Source organism: Lolium rigidum, chromosome 7 (assembly GCF_022539505.1).
Source record: "Lolium rigidum isolate FL_2022 chromosome 7, APGP_CSIRO_Lrig_0.1, whole genome shotgun sequence".
Classification (NCBI taxonomy): domain Eukaryota; kingdom Viridiplantae; phylum Streptophyta; class Magnoliopsida; order Poales; family Poaceae; genus Lolium; species Lolium rigidum.
The window spans coordinates 43,437,124-43,453,738 of NC_061514.1; the positions used below are offsets into that span (position 1 = coordinate 43,437,124).

The 16,615-nt window shown below is 41.7% G+C and overlaps 2 protein-coding genes across 2 annotated transcripts; both read right to left on the reverse strand.

Annotated features, from left to right (window-relative positions):
• Nucleotides 1-732: 732 nt before the first annotated feature.
• On the reverse strand, nucleotides 733-10,723 carry LOC124674538 (pectinesterase-like). Its single transcript, XM_047210583.1, has 2 exons — nucleotides 9,689-10,723; nucleotides 733-1,683 (listed from the first exon to the last, which is right to left on the reverse strand). Exons 1-2 carry the CDS (start codon nucleotides 10,656-10,658, stop codon nucleotides 992-994), a joined length of 1,662 nt encoding a protein of 553 aa, XP_047066539.1. The 5' UTR covers nucleotides 10,659-10,723; the 3' UTR covers nucleotides 733-991.
• Nucleotides 10,724-15,211: 4,488 nt separating this feature from the next.
• LOC124674853 lies at nucleotides 15,212-15,796 on the reverse strand. The gene has a single exon (XM_047210907.1). It carries the CDS (start codon nucleotides 15,794-15,796, stop codon nucleotides 15,236-15,238), a length of 561 nt encoding a protein of 186 aa, XP_047066863.1. The 3' UTR covers nucleotides 15,212-15,235.
• Nucleotides 15,797-16,615: the final 819 nt, after the last annotated feature.

The window sequence follows — 16,615 nt, forward strand, 5'->3', positions numbered from 1 at the left end:
GAATTACTCACACATGGATGGGGGAAACATGGCTGGTCGATGGAGAGGCGTCGGTGGTGATGATGGCGATGATCTCCTCCAATTCCCGTCCCGGCGGAGTGCCGAAACGGAGACTTCGGCTCCCGAGACGGAGTTTCGCGGTGTGGCGGCGTTACGGAGGGTTTCGGCGACTTCGACTTCTCTCGTGCGTTTTTAGGTCGAAGGCGATAAGTAGTCCGAAGGAGGGCGTCGGAGGCCGGCCGAGGGGCCACACGCTAGGGCCGCGCGCCCCCTCCCGGGCCGCGCCGCCCTAGGGTGTGGGGCCCTCGGGCCTCCACCGACTTGCCCTTCGGCTCCGTGAGTCTTCCGGAAAAATAGGACCTTTCGCATAAATTCCGAGGATTTTTCTGAAAGTTGGATTTCTGCACAAAAACGAGACACCAGAACAGTTCTGCTGAAAACAGCGTTAATCCGTGTTAGTTGCATCCAAAATACACAAATTAGAGGCAAAACAATAGCAAAAGTGTTCGGGAAAGTAGATACGTTTTGGACGTATCAGAAACCTGAAAATTGCAGCCGCATCGATGGCCATAAAAATTAGATTGTCTCTAAGGCTTAGTCGACTGAGACTTAACTTATGTCTTAGTCGAATTACATTACTGCGTTTCAATGCAGATCTAAATAAAGTGCAAACAACAAAAAATATAAGCAGAAATAAAATCCAACGGTGGTGCACGAGACATAAGCTACGTCTCAGCTAGCTGAAACTTAGCAATTCCGTAAAAAATATGTATATATTGTGCATAAGTACATACCGTCATGAAGAAGAACTACATATATATTGCACAAGTATATCTGGTGCAGGTATCAACAATGAACCAGTCACCTATGGATGGTTTGCAAAAACAAAAGAATGGACATCAAAACGATAGAATTTGATGCGCTTTTCGCTTCCGGGCGGCGTTCGTTTATCACCATCACGGCCAGAACTCGCCGTGATAGAATAATTCGGTCACAACCCGGTGGAGAAGGGGATGGACGTGCCGGCTAGCCAGACGTCGCCGTCGATGAATGACCCCACAGTGAAGGTGCTGGCCTCCGACGAGCTGCTTATCACGCGGTAACCCTTCCACTTCACCCGGTTGGACGTGCTAGCTCCGGCCCCCGTGTTCTGGTACTCGCCGTAGTAGAGCGTGTCGAGCGCAAAGGTGCCGTCCCACGCGAGCCACCCCGCGGGGTCGACGACGCTGCCCAGATCCGACTGCAAGTACACCGTGCGCGAGTACTGCTTCCACGGCCTGCCCAGGTACGTCCGGAAGCTCGACTGCACGGCGGCGAGGTCCGACGCGGCGGCGACCTTGCACTTCTGGATGGAGATGCCCGTGTTCTGGTTCGGGTCCGTCCGGCCCTGCGCCGTGTAGACGTTGCTCTGGCTCGCCATGGGCCGCCGCGCGTAGAGGTTGCAGCTCTGCAGCACCACGGCGGAGTTGCCGAACACGAAGTCGATGGTGCCGTAGATGTCGCACTCGCGGAAGAATTGCCGGAGGGAGTGCACGTACAGAGTGTCCTGGTAACCCACGAAGCTGCAGCGGTAGAAAGCGGCTAGGTCGGCGCCGACGCGGAGCGCCACCGCTTGGTGCTTCGACGGGCCGGCCGAGTTCTCGATGGTCAGATCCCGGGCCAGGAAGTTGTTGCCCACCACCGCTGCAGCATTACCACGTACGATAATTTGTTACATATAGCTTGCTAGCTTGTTCATAAACCAGTTTCTCAAATGCTAGCTTGCTAATTTTCAGCTGACATATTTTTCTGACTAGAACTCGATCACCGAAATAATGTACGCTAGATTTGGTTTTAGCCACCAAAAGATAAATGGAGTGGGAATGGGATGATGCCATTTGGCTATTGCATAAAAGTTCAAAAAATTGACCGAGATAGAAAATCACACCCCGCGTTACTCTTAAAATTTTGCATGTGCCTCAGCAATGTTGTTGTTGTAGGGAATGCATGGGATACGCATGTTTCTAAATTATTAAATCCACAATTCATCATGGCATTAGGCATATTTAGTTGTTAACAAAAGTCCATGTCATTTGAATCATAAATAAATGTATATATAACAAATATGTACTCTGACTCCATTTTAGTGAACACGCATTTAGTTGTTTGCAAAAGTACTATTTGGCACTATGAAGTGTTAAATAATTATTCCCAGTAAATTTAATTTACCTATTAATTCCATAATCCATACAAATCATATACAAATACCAGTTTCTGGCGTGAAGATGTTCAAAAGGACTCATGACTTCCTACAAATGACCAATGAATAACTAGAACCTAATTTTCGAAAACTATTGCTGTAAAATTTTATTTAGCATCTATAGTGATTTTATAAAAAATAATTAGAACCCAATTTTGTGTCATGGGGACTTAAACCTGTGTGTCTGGATTGTATACTTATATATATCCCTAACCAAATGAATTAGGCTCACTCTTAACTAGTGTTGTTATTAAATCTTGAAGTTATATATCTTGCTATCACATAGTTGTTTTTTTTAATTTCTTAGTATAAATTGTTGGTGCACATATATATGTGAACTATAGTATATAGATTTTACGTTTGACAAAGTAAACACTAGTTTTATTCCGCGATTGTTATGCGCATCTTGTAACAGTTTTAAACTGCCTATTCACACCCCCGCTCCCCCCTCAAGGCATCTGGGTCCTTTCAACACTGGAATGTGGAAGGATCACACAATCTTTTAATCAGACACTCAAGAACCATGCAATCTTTTTAATCAAACACGGAGTAACTATGCAAAAAAAAATTCCAGACACGGTGTCAACTCTCCTTGCATCTTAGCTAGTCCTATATGTTGCCGTATTTTTCTTTTGTACATAGTTGAACGTGTCAAACAATATTATATAGTTATGTGATTATTAGGCTCTTATTAAATTCTAAACACAAATTTTAAATCTAGCCATAAAAAATAGTTAGGATTCGATGTGGATTAACGTGATATCCCTATTTTAGACCTTCTTATTCTGTTTTTAGTACCTAAAATAGATGCAATATATATACTTTTAACTAAATCACCTACGCTCGTCTCTTCGGGTGTAAGTATCATTTAGGTTAGGTGTGTTTTACTTTAGGACTTCATATGCAGCGGACGTTCTGCGGAGGGAATGTACTTCGGAGTTTTACTTCATTTAGGTTAGGCGTGTTTTACTTCAGGGCTTCAATAGGAGTATTTCGGAGTTGCCACCTAGAGATGGTCTAGCCTAACAATTTCCACCCACCATCGATAAATAAATCAACGGCAGACAACTCCTTTACTCCATGCATGCGCTAAAATCCGAATCATCCGCTCAATACAACTCCCACCAAATTATGCATTTCAACTAGTACTGATATATGTCGGAGATTCAAATGATGAAGCATGCATGCACACTAAAACAGCTAGACTTACAAGTTACAACATCTGTTAGATTTGTTTTATTCTGTTGAGAATTGTTAGATTTGTCTATGTATAGCCATATAGGCAGCGAAAAGTCATTTTAGATCTTGGGCAGCAGTGCTCTCGCTGTATTAACAAATTCGAAAATTAGATTTATGTGTTTAAAAAAATCTGTAGCAAAATTCTAAAAGGAGCTGATGATGTATCCCACTAACATGCAAAATCTCAAATACAAATATTTTGTTTTCCGAGCTACACAAAAATGATAAAATCTGATTTTTTTTTGAAGATCTGAATCACTATACTCAGATCTACAAATTTGTTATTTTTGTGTAGCCTAAACTACAAATTATTTGCAGCTGAAAATTTACACGTTTGTGGAATACAATAATGGCTACATCATAATTTATTTTCTAATTTTCTAAAACTTAGAAATGTAATTTTTAATTATTTTATAATAAAGGATCACTCGTGCTGATGTGCACCAAATCTCTGTCCAGACAGGTCATGAATAACAATCGCTTTCTACATATCCATTATATTTGTGGGCCAAGTATTAGCCACCTTCATATCTGGCCAGAACGAGCGAAGAGGATGGACGAACAGACGCTGACGCTGCATGGAAAGCGTCGCCTCGCATGCAGCAGCAGCATGTGCCCACGCGCAAGGCAACAATGAGGCCCGTCTGGGCGGCCACAGGACCGTGAGCGTCCTACCTGTATTTATTGACGACGACAAAGACAAACTGACATCTACTCCCATGCGCCTCTGTGTGTGCAGATCGGATCAAACTAGGCAAGACTAGGTAGAAAGCAGTACAATTTGAAGTTGACAATATTTATTCAAACTAGGCAAGACTGGAGAAATGACTTTGTCTAGAACATCCCCCGCACGAAATCATTCTCTTTCGTTGCATTTTACTAGCACTATCCCTTTATAAAATGATGTTTAGGTTTATCTGAATTTAAAAATATCTATACACTAAATAGTATCTATGTTTCATCCAATTTTAGACAAATCTAAGATATCATTTTATGGACAGATTGAGTAATAGATTTGAACTATTCTAAATACAAAGAAATTTAATGATTAGCATGAATCGCAAAGCAAAAAGCAGTACAAATCCGAAAGCAACGACGTGCACAAAAACCTCCCTTTATAAAATGATGTTTAGGTTTATCTAAAATGATATTTAGGTTTATCAAAATTTGAAAGTATCTATGCATTAAATAGCTTCTACATTCATCTAACTTTAGACAAATCTAAGATATCATTTTATTCACAGATATAGTAGTAATAGATTTGAGCTATCCAAAATACAAAGATGTTTAATGATTTGGAATTTATCATGAATCGCGAAGAAAAAAACAGTGCAAATCCGAAGGCAACAACGTGCACAAAAACCTCCCATAACAATCGTTGATCACGAATCATTCTCTTTTCTTTATGAGATAGAGACACACGATTGATTTGGTAGTTGCAGTGTTGCACTCGGATCGTACAAAGTTCGATACATCCATTCGCAAAAACAAAGTACTAGTCGCTCCGTTTCTTAAAAAGCTTCCCAACTTTAATTAGATACGAAGGTATATTAATATTCCTTCCGTTCCTTTTTATAGTGCCTATAGATTTCTGATATTTGTTTCACAATATAAGGCTGTAGCTTGACTTTTTTTCAATTACCCCCTCCACCGGTCAACTCCAACATGACATGCATGAAAAAAATCCATACAAAACAGGAAACAATTAATTGAGATTTCTAATGCATAACCCCAAGGATTGCTTAGATTTAAGAAGCAATGTTTTTCTTTCCTTAATTAAACCTGGCTGCACATATATGGAGAGTCAACTAGAGAGTTTTGTGGGATTTGTTATGGTAAGTTAGGAAGTTATCGATTTGTTATGGAGTAGTAATAGATTTGAGCTATCCAAAATACAAAGATGTTTAATGATTTGGAATTTATCATGAATCACGAAGAAAAAAACAGTGCAAATCCGAAGGCAACAACGTGCACAAAAACCTCCCATAACAATCGTTGATCGCGAATCATTCTCTTTTCTTTATGAGATAGAGACACACGATTGATTTGGTAGTTACAGCGTTGCACTCGGATCGTACAAAGTTCGATGCAGCCATTCGCAAAAAGAAAGTAGTAGTCACTCCTTTTCTTAAAAAGCTTCCCAACTTTAATTAGATACGGAGGTATATTGATATATTTTAGTTATAGATTTATCTGTATCTAGAAAAAATTGACATAACTTTTTAAAGAGTAGCCATGATAGATAGGGGCATCCTCTACACCTTGCTTGGCCTCAATTATGCTGGTGTTCGCATAGGCACATGGTGCATCGTCGCAACTTGGCAAGCAAAGCTGCCGCCTGACCTGTGTCTTATCAGAGCATGCACTGACTGCACCGACGCATACGGGCAAAATTAAGGGTTCCCAGCTCGATCACGGGCGAAAACTTAATGCTACGGGTGGCCATATGCATCCGCCGACCGAGCAGTCATTGCCGGCCCACAGCCGCTGTGCGGCGTGGCGCCTGATTATACTTTGCCATGGATCGCACGGATGCCAACCAGGAAAAAGTCCCAATCCTGCCGTGCACTACAAACGGTGAACACGTACATCTTACTACTAAAGCCCCAACTCGACCAGAAAACACCATTGCCGACACACAGGGGATACGTACGCGTACATGGAACTATATGGAACCATGCTGCCAATGCTACCCAACTATACTGTCCGGTGCAGTAGTGTTTGCATAGCATCGTCCCGTGCAATATACCATATGGGTACATGTGCGCAGGGTTCGATGATTACTTGTATGCACTATTTCGAAAGCCTAGCTTGGTATGCCAATTAATTATGCTATCCTGTGTTAAAATATATTGATCACCTCATTTGATGATGAGTTCAGATTTTCGGTTTAGTTGGCTAGCCTATCAACTTAGCATGAAAATCAGAGGGGACCTTTCACCGATGCCGTCCAAAACCTCGATCATCAATCGACCATCCCTTGCTCTCATCGGCAATGACGTCCTTCTAGGCGGCCCTAGGGACCCCTCTACCCGAAAAACAACCTACAAGAAGCTTATCTTCTAGCAAGTCAAGTTCTACTGGCCCTGCAAGGTGCACGGGTTATGGGGCTACTGAATGACTCCGATCCCAAATCCGCAATACTGACGGTTGAGGATGAAGAGAATAAGAAGAAGAAGAAGAAGATCTAGGTACCGAATCCAATCTATGTCGTCTAGGTCTCAAAGGATCATCGGGTTGTGAGCATCCTGCTCAAAAGGCATGTCGTAGGACACGTGCTATCCCAAGTTCTCTGACTCGAGCACGCCTCCGCGGTGTGGGCTACTATGGCTGATATGCTCAAGGATCTGTCCAAAGCCAAGATCGGCATGCTGGGTGCAGCACACAGAAACACCAAAAAATCATAAGACGATGTCTATTCAGTTTATCTTTAAGATTTTATCTTTAAGATTAATGGGTATGCATCCGGACATGCTCCTACAGATCATGAATTCTTAGGCGTGAGGATGTGAGACTGGAAATATATCGTGAGTTTGGAGTTTTGGTTAACGGAATTGCTAATTCTGAGTAGACTACGAACGAAGCATGTGCTCAATAGACTTCCATAATGTTAGATTTGTATCATGATTCGTGCACTTGATTTGTAAGTTAGGTTGCAACTGACATTTTCCAATTGCAAGTTAGCCTTGCAACTAAAAATTTCCAGTTACAAGTTACTAGATTACAACTAGCAAAGATAACTTCAAATCATTAAATTTGCTTCGTAATACATGCCAAGGATGAGTTGCAACATGTTGCAACTGAGATCCAATAACTGTCATCTACTAAGAACAAAGTTAAGAGCAAGTACAATAAGGTACAGTCAGCTGGCTATAAGAGCTAAAATATTATAAATTTGCTTAGTTGGAGGAGATTAGGAGAGAGAAGAAAAGTGGGCTCTTATCTAATAGCCAGCTCTAGCACGTGTTCCTAGACACAATGTGAGACTAAAAGGTGGGCCATGTATTGTAAAAGTACAACACTTTTATAACTTACTATTGTACATATTAGCTATAAGTTGACTCTAGATGATGTGGCAAATTGTTATAACCGGTTGCCGCTGCACTATTGTTTTTCTCTAAGTCATACTATTTGGTTAAACTAGCTAGTGCGGGCCAACACTGTTAGAAACCGCCGTTACCCGCATCGTTGCATGTAATCCTGCTGCCAATGTTATCCGAATACTGTTTGGTGCAACAGTGTGTTTGTACAACATGCATCGTCCTGTTTTTGAAACAAGACGTGCATCGCCTGTCGCAACAAGTGTATGTATAAATGCAGTACATGATGATTACTCCTCACTGCATTTCTATCCACATCCAGACAGGCTATAGCTTGGTGAGCTGGTGTTCCAGTTAACTAGATCGTGACACTCACATGTATCGATCATATGTGTACGTGACCACATGCTGTGAAGCTGGTGTGCGTAAATTCGTACAGCAAGGCGAGCATTTAGGCTCTTGGATAGACATGCATGACACGTACGGGGATATGGATGGATCTAACAAACATCGTACTGCTGCTATTGTAGCTAGTTGGAGGCTATAATTTGGACGTATCTACGTAGTTGGGTTAGATGGTAAACACGTTCTGTATGTAAACCGAGGTCTCCCGTAGTAGTGTTTTCCCGTAGTGTACCTCGATTTACTTTATGTTTAGCAATCTACGTAAATTGCTACTTACTGATCGAATGGACGGAATGTAGTAAGCAACATTTAGCATACTTTCTTCATCCACAAATAAATGTAAGTTTAGCCTTGTCCTAAGCTCCAATTTATATTAATTGACTCTACTTTGTGTCGATATGTATCTAATAAATAAACGTGGGATGTATCTATTCAAAGTTAATTAAATTACTTTGAATTGGAGGAAATATTAAATTTGATCAACATTTTAGAATAAAATAAAAAAATTATGAAATCTAATTATAAAAGTACTTTTAGTTTTGCTAGCTGAGAACTAAAGTAGTTTTATAATATTGGTTTGATATTTTTAATTTTTATTACTTTTAGCACTGTTTGTACTGATATAGATGATTATTAATGGATCGATGAATTTTTTGCAAAAAATTAGGTTTGCATCGTGAATCGTGCACTAGAGTTGTAAGTTGGGTTGCAACTGATATTTTTTCAGTTACAAACTGGGTTGCAACTGAAAAAACATCGATTGCAACTTGGATTGGAACTGAAAATTTTCAGTTGCTTGTGAGGTTGCAACTAGAAAAGTACCTCTAGACTATTTGATTTGTTTCTGATTCGTGCTATTAATGAGTTGGAACTAAAATTTGATGTCATCTTCTGACTGAGAAGTAAGTTAGTTCTTAATTGACTTACAACTAATCACACATTTATAATATACTTCATCCGATTCATATTACTTGACGACACTAATATAGATGTGTATATAGACATATTTAATTATAGATAAATCTATTTTAGTGGCAAAGTAATATGGATCGGAGGGGGTACCATTTTCATGTCATATATGTTGCCATTGTTTGCAAGAGACTGGTTAAAGTTTTAAAAAATGATTTAAAGAAAAGCTAACATTATAGATGTAGAAAGTTTTACTACCATATTATTAATAACTGGTGCAGACATGACAGCGGATATGGATACATAGACATGACAGCGGATATGGATGGATCTAACAAACAGTGTGTTGCTATTGCAGCTAGTTGAGGGCCCGCTTGTTGAAGGCTTTGCTAGCTTGGAAGTACTTCTACGTGTAGTAGGGCAACATATGGGTAAGATGCATGATAGCAAACACATTCCACGTGTAAAACAGAGTTCTCCCAATGCAGTTAACTCCCTTTACTGCATGTAACAATCTAGTACTCTCCCTGACTTGCAATATTTGTGTCGTTAAGATGAATAAACATACGCACTAAAATAAACCAAGATACATGCGACTTAACGATAAGTATTAGAAATATGGAGTATCAGGCTTATTCAAATTATTTGATGTTCTATTTTTTTCCGAATAGTTTATATATAGATACATTTTAGTTCATGTGTTTATTTATTTTGTAGTTTGTATATCGTCTACACTAAAATATTTAAAACATCTTATAATTTAGAATGCATTCCTACTCAACTATCGAATAACCGAGGGATTGTAGCAGGCAACATTTTATATTCAGTGATCGATGCAATGGTTTTACTAGCTTACCGACTGTGGCGGAGCGGAAGGTGGTGGAGCCGTCGGCGACGTTGCGGCTTGCCTTGATGACCGTCTTCCCAATGCCGTCGCCGATGAACATGAGGTTCTTCTGGTTCTTCCCCACCTCCACATTCTCCATGTAGGCGCCGGCCTTGATGTATATCACGTACCTGCTCTTCGAGTTAGTCGGGGCCGCCGCGACCGCAGCTGACACCGTCGTGTAGCCCCCGCTCCCGTCCTTGGCCACCACCGCGTTCGCGTTAATGCCCGACGGCGCCGCCTGCAGCAGCCGCCGGTCACCAGCCTTCACCCACCGCGGGAACCCCTTCACCATCTGCCCGTACCCCGTGAATGGTTGGCGCTCTTGTTGCACGCTCGGCGTGGACGGCGAGGGCGCCGCGGCTCCCGGCAGCTTCTTTGCCATGGCCAGCGAGTTGCTGACCATTCGGGCGATGTGGCGGATGCCGGGCTCCATGTATGACCGCACGTCGCCGCCCTTCTGGTACGCGAGGCCCTCCAGGCAGGTCTGCTGGTTGGTGATGCCGGCGGAGAGGACCGTCATGCAGTGGTCCACGGTCGGGCGCATCTCGGGGTGCTGCAGGTCGGAGATGCTGGCCTGGAGGTCGTCCATGGTGGTGTCGAGAAGCTCCATGCAGTCCGACAGGGCGACGCTGTCTCGCGCGCTGAGGAGCCTCCCGTGGAAGTAGGAGGAGCAGTTCGAAGCCATGGCGGCGACATTGGTCTGCGTGCGGTTGCAGGTGTGGGTGATGACTTCCGGGAGGGACTTCTTGTGGAGGTCCGGAATGGTGGAGAGCGTGGACAGGCAGAGCTCCGGGTACAGCGTGCCGTCGCAGTGCGCCGCGGCGGCGGTCTCCGCAGAGGGATAGAAGGAGACATCGGACGCGGCGGACGTGGCGGCGGCCAGTGTGAGGGTGAGGAGGACGAAGAGATTCCTTCGTTTCTCGTGTAAGGCCGACATTGTGACTAGTCCTTCGCGTGCTACGCGCGAGCACGACTACGAACTAGTACTGATAGTAGTCTACCAATAAGTATCGAGAGCTAGAATGTGAGACTGGACTGGTGGATTGCTGTTTCTATATATGGAAGGCGAGAATTTGGAGCTGGGATCCGCAAATGCTTGTGGCTGTTGGATTGTAAAACCGACGATCAAGATCTAGGTGTCGGCGGAGCAAAATTATTGCACTGTCCTTAAGGTGCTGATTTGACGGATCAACGCGAGGCTAATAAATTATTCGGCCTAACTACTGGTTCATAATCATACAGCTATCATATTAAGTTCCAAGTTGATATATTCGTTGTAATGTATGCTATACCTAACTTTAGAGCAAGCAGCAGTGAGATTGCCTCGATACGGTATATACTCCCTCGCGCTTAATTATAAGTGTCAAAAATCAACATATCTAAGCTTGATCAATGTTTTAGATGAAAATACGAACATTACTACACTAATTATTAGTAGAGCATAAAATATATTTTTATAATCTGTTTATTTCACATTGCAGATTTTTATATTTCTTATTTATATTTGATCAAAGTTTGTAACTATGACTTCTAGTAAATTTCCAAGCATTATTCATCAGAGGTAGTATATGCTTTAAATTGACTGCGGTCCACAGCGTTGCTATACATGACTTGTGAGAAAACAACTCAGGTTTGTTTCAATTTTTGTATGGTGTGTTATATATATGAGGGTTATTTGGCTCTTGTTTTAAGTAAATGCCGACAAAAGCTATTTACGACGCATAAAGGGGATGCATGATGGTAGAGATATTGGTCTTCTCTACGCTTACAAGTAATCTTGATAGTATGATAAAACTATATTGTATAATAGGTTATCTCTTAGGAAGTGTCTTTGGCCCGTGAGCTTCAGCTACCCCTTCATGTTAGAAATTCAAAATTCTGTTTATAAGTTTCTAAAAATTATGTAAACAAAATTCTGGACATGGTTAATGATGTAGTCTACAAGTATGCAAAATCACAATGTGAATTATTGTATACTATGAGCTACATAAAAGTGACAAAATCTGATAAAAATGGAGATTTGAGAATATTCATACTCAGATCTGCATTTTATCATTTTTGTGTTGCTCTGAGTACAAAATATTTGAAACTGAAATTTAACACGACTATTGGAAACACCATTGATTATATCTGAATTTCTTTTCAAATAAATAAATCTGAATTTTTGAATTTTTAAAACTATGGGATCACTGGAGCTTGGGAGCCAGAAATCTCTAATCATGATAAGTTAGCATATATGTGTTTATTGCAAGAAGCAAAGGCGTGTTATACAATAGAAAAAATCATATTCTCTTAATTGCAAAGATGTTATCTCTTAGATTAGGAAGATAAAATGTTCGCTTCATTCTCCAGCAGATAACAAATTTCAAACATATGAGTGATTTTACAACTCATACAATGAATTAGCGGCTTAGCGCATCATTGTTCTGATCTAAGGGTTTGGAGGTGGAAATACTACACAAGATTTCACCAACCAGAAATCATCTTGAATAGATAGATGTTCAAATGTTACTCTAGACCAACTCCTTAAAGTTTGGGTAGGATCATTTTCTTTACCATCAAATATATTTTAGGGTAGTGAAAAACATAATTTGTATGTAATAGCTTGTAGAGGAAGTAGTTGTCATTATACCCTGTAATAGTTATTTTGATTGAAAACTATAATTCAATTGCTATTTTTATTGTTTACATCATTTTCATGTAATGAATTCATTGATAGGTGATAGAGCTGATTCTTTCTCTACTCTGCATATTATGGTCAACTTAAGTGTATTCCTTCATGTTGTATATCATCTATGAGATTGTAGTCACATAGTCCCTTTTTTCGTTGTTACAAAATATATGGTGTTGTGATATTTGTAATACACATGCTGGGAAAGGATGGTAAAATGTTGCTCAATTCCTTTTCATGAAATTGCGCATGCAAGATAAATGCGATAGCAGTGACTTTGAGTGTGTGGTCGTTCTCCGGCGTCGAAAGAGAGCACATAGCGAGACCATTCGATGTGGTGCACCTCAAGGTGGAGCATGAGGGAGTCATCAAAGGATCACATGAGGAGGCGGCCAACTCGAGCATCATGTCGCCGCAGACAAGTAGAATACGAGGCCGCCGAACTGCCACTGCGAAATAGTTTCCCCGTCTAAAATAAGTGTCGCAGATTTGTCAAGATTTATACGTATCAGATGTGTTTTAGTACATAGACACATGTAAATTTATACAAATTTGCAACACTTATTTTGAAACAAAGGGAGTACTTGGTAGACATATCACCACATCGCCATATCACTGCATCGCGATACAAGATGCGGGTGGTCTATTCCACATCCTTGCCACTCCGCCCCACATGTATGGCTGTGTATGGCATCATGTTATGTGTCGACGCCTCACATGAGGGCCGGCTTGTGGCTTCCATATCGCGGCGTACGACCGTCGCAACGTGGTTGGTGGGAACACCATGCTCCACCTCTTGCGACAGTTTCGGCTCCCCTCCCTCGTGTTCGTGCTCGATATACGACTAGAAGGTTGCGATTTCTTGCACAAGGCACAACAACTTGTCGGGTGTGTGTAAGGACGCATCTACAAAATAAAAGGTTCACAGTGATTTTCATGAAAAGTAGCGCCATGTGTCTGCAGCAGGATAATTGAAGCAATTTTTGCACCGCATAACAATTTTGTGAACCGTTTTACCGGAAACTCTTTTTAGAGCTCGAGCTCCACATGGCTCCTTTTTTTCTGAAAACTTAAGGAATATGAAATTAACAGGTTCTAGAATAATCTGAATGTACATAAGATGTACTCTACAATTGTGTTAAATATTGATATTTGGAGAGAACTATTGCTTGTATTGATTATGTGGATATTACAGAGTATATATGGATCAAACCAATCTAAGGTTTAGCGCTAACCGAATACATATCTAATAAATATCAATGCTAAATCCCTTATACATTGGGCTACACAAAAATGACTTCAAACACACTTGTTATTTTTGTGTAGCATAAAGTACAAGGTATTTAGTATTGAGATATTACACACTTGTAGGATGCATCTCTAGATATATCCATATTTTTCAGATTTCTTTGAAATTTAGAACTTTAAACCATGATTTTCGAATCCAAAAAAAACGAACTCCAAAAGTCCACACTGCCCCAACTTTTAACTACTCCCTCCGATCCATATTAGGTGATGCTAAAATAAATGTATTTACAACTAAAATGTATCTAGATAGATCTATATTTACATCAAGTAATATGAATCGGAGAAGTAATATGAATCGGAGGGAATAGTTGTACGAATGTGCATTCACCAACAAGTATTTATATAACCAGTAGAACGTTGGTAACTTGGTATAGATCGACCCAACCAGGCGTCCAAGCCCCGCCGCTGACCAAATAAGAAGGAATTGATGTTTTGGGGTATTTTTTTTCTGGGTGAAGTGTGTTACGTTTTGGCAGCTGGGCTGGTGTGCTCGGGTTACGAAACAGTGCTATGGGCTGTGTGCCTGAGACTTCAGTTACATATATAAAGTATGAAATTGGGCCCATGGGCTCCACAAAAGGAGAATGATCCACCCAATTATGTTTTGGAGCAACTGTATAAGAGTTGTTTTTCAAAAAAAAAAAAAAAAAACTGTATAAGAGTTGTTTGGAGTGTGTAATTTTGTAGCTCGATATGTCTGTATGTGTTTTTCAAAATTCAAAAACAGAATTTTGAAGTTTTTCCAAAAATCTGAAGCTAAATCTAGATGTATACAATATTATCTCCTACCAGCCTTATATTCAGGCTGCCAAAAAGTGACAAAAAATGACAGATTTTCCGGTTTTGCACAGCCCAAATATAAGGTATTTCGAGTTGAAATTTTGCAAATAGGTACTGCCTCAGGTCGTATTTAATCAACGCAGCCTATACCTTAGTTATACGCTAGCCATAGCTTGCTCCGCGTCAATCTTTTCAGAGCGGAGGGAGTAGAACACAACATTGTCTACACATGGATTTAATTTCAGATTTTTAAAAAATCTTTTAAATTTCATTTTTGTATTTTTTCGAAAACCCAGCTACATGTAGTGGTTTTCGGTTCGTGAGCGCGCTACTTCCAAATTTATGATTTGACAATTTGGAATTACGGACAACAGAACATTCTGGAATACGGACAACCATTGGAAAAGTGAAAACTGCAGCCACATCGATGACCGTATGAATTACAGAACACACAAGTAGAAACCATCATGTTCACAATCACATGACCCAGCACTTACACAGATTCACCGATGTACTCCATAATACTCCAGTAGTTGATACATTCAGGTCGAGGATATGAAAGCTTTTTCAAAAGTCTTATACATTTTAAAACGAAGGTAATAGTAGTAGTAGTATTTATTTAGAGGATTTTTACAGCCACGCTCTGACGGCGAGCGCACGTACGTGTACAGATAGCAGTAACAAGCAGGCCATACCTGATAGTACTCCACCTCCAATCAATGGCGGCTTGATCAATCACTCGATCGCGGCATCGATCAGTTTGGGTTAAGGTCCTGGAACATGCGGTCCCACTTGACCGTCTCCTCGCCGCCGCTGTCGATGTCCTTCATGGCGTGCACCGTCGCGGCGCCCCTGCATCCGCCGGCCCTCGGTGCAGCAGCCGCGGCAGCCTTGGGCTTGGACCTGGTCCGCTTCGGCGCCTTGCAATAGCCGTAGCTGGAGCTCGAGCGTACGAAGTCGACGCCGTCGGGCTGCTGCTGGCATGGGACCAGCACGAGCGCCGCCGAGGACGACGACTCCCCGCGTCGGCGGACGATCGAGCGCAGATACCTGGCGGCGCGGTCGACGGCAGCGAAGATCCGGGAGAGCGACGCGGCGGTGACGGCGGAGGAGGAGCGGCGGAGGCAGCGGGGGCGCGCGAGCTTCAGGATCTCGAGGCGGTGCTTGGCGACGGAGATGCCCATGCAGCGGAGGAACTCGTGGTCGAAGTAGGCGGCGTCGCCGGCCTCCAGCTCGTTGCGTGCCAGCACCAGCGCGTACTCGTTCACCAGCGTCGGCTCCAGCCGCGCCGACGAGAGCCACGCGTGCCAGTCCATGAGGCCGCTCATCGCGCCGGCGCCGAGCTGGGTTTCCCTTGCCATCCGCTCTGGGTGATCTTGGGGCTTATAGGAAGTTGATTCCGGAGTGATGGAACCATACGGCGATCGTCCGGTTTCTCTAGCCCGGTGGTGCTAGCTACGGCATGGCACAGTTGGGAGCGCTTGTGACTTGTGTCACGTATGTTTGTTTTTCAACACTGACAACACATGGTAGCTGGTGGCCGGTGAGTGTGTAATAAAAACTACTACAAGCTGTCAAAAAAGATGTTAAAGCTCAACTCAAAACCATGGATAAGCCATCATTTCTTAGAATTCATATTTTATATATTCAAATCATAGACAAGTTATATATCGAGCATATCAAATAATCAATTTTTTGAACATGAAGCTAATTCTTTGGATATTTGAATAACTTTCAAGTTTAAAGATTAATTTTCTACAAGTATGTTTATTGCTTTGTTTTGGAAAAGCAACAGAAGTGGGAAATCAATAATCCCTCCTTTCCAAAAATTCTTGTTGTGATTGTAGCTCAAACTTAAAAGTACAAAGAATTGTTTGGTTTTGCATCTAGATTACTCATGTTCAGATATCACTTAAAAGAATCCACCAAAAATTAGATCTTTATGTGACCAAAAATTAGAATCTTTATGTAGTTACTTCGTAGGAAAGTCCTTCTAACCAAAGATAACTTGGCCAAGATAAACTAAAACGGTACATAGGCTCACCTGTATTGTCTCAAGGTTTTTGGAAACAAGGTGACTCTCACTTCTTGGTTGGTCTTATGGCGAAGGAAAAATTCTTATTCCCATATGGTTC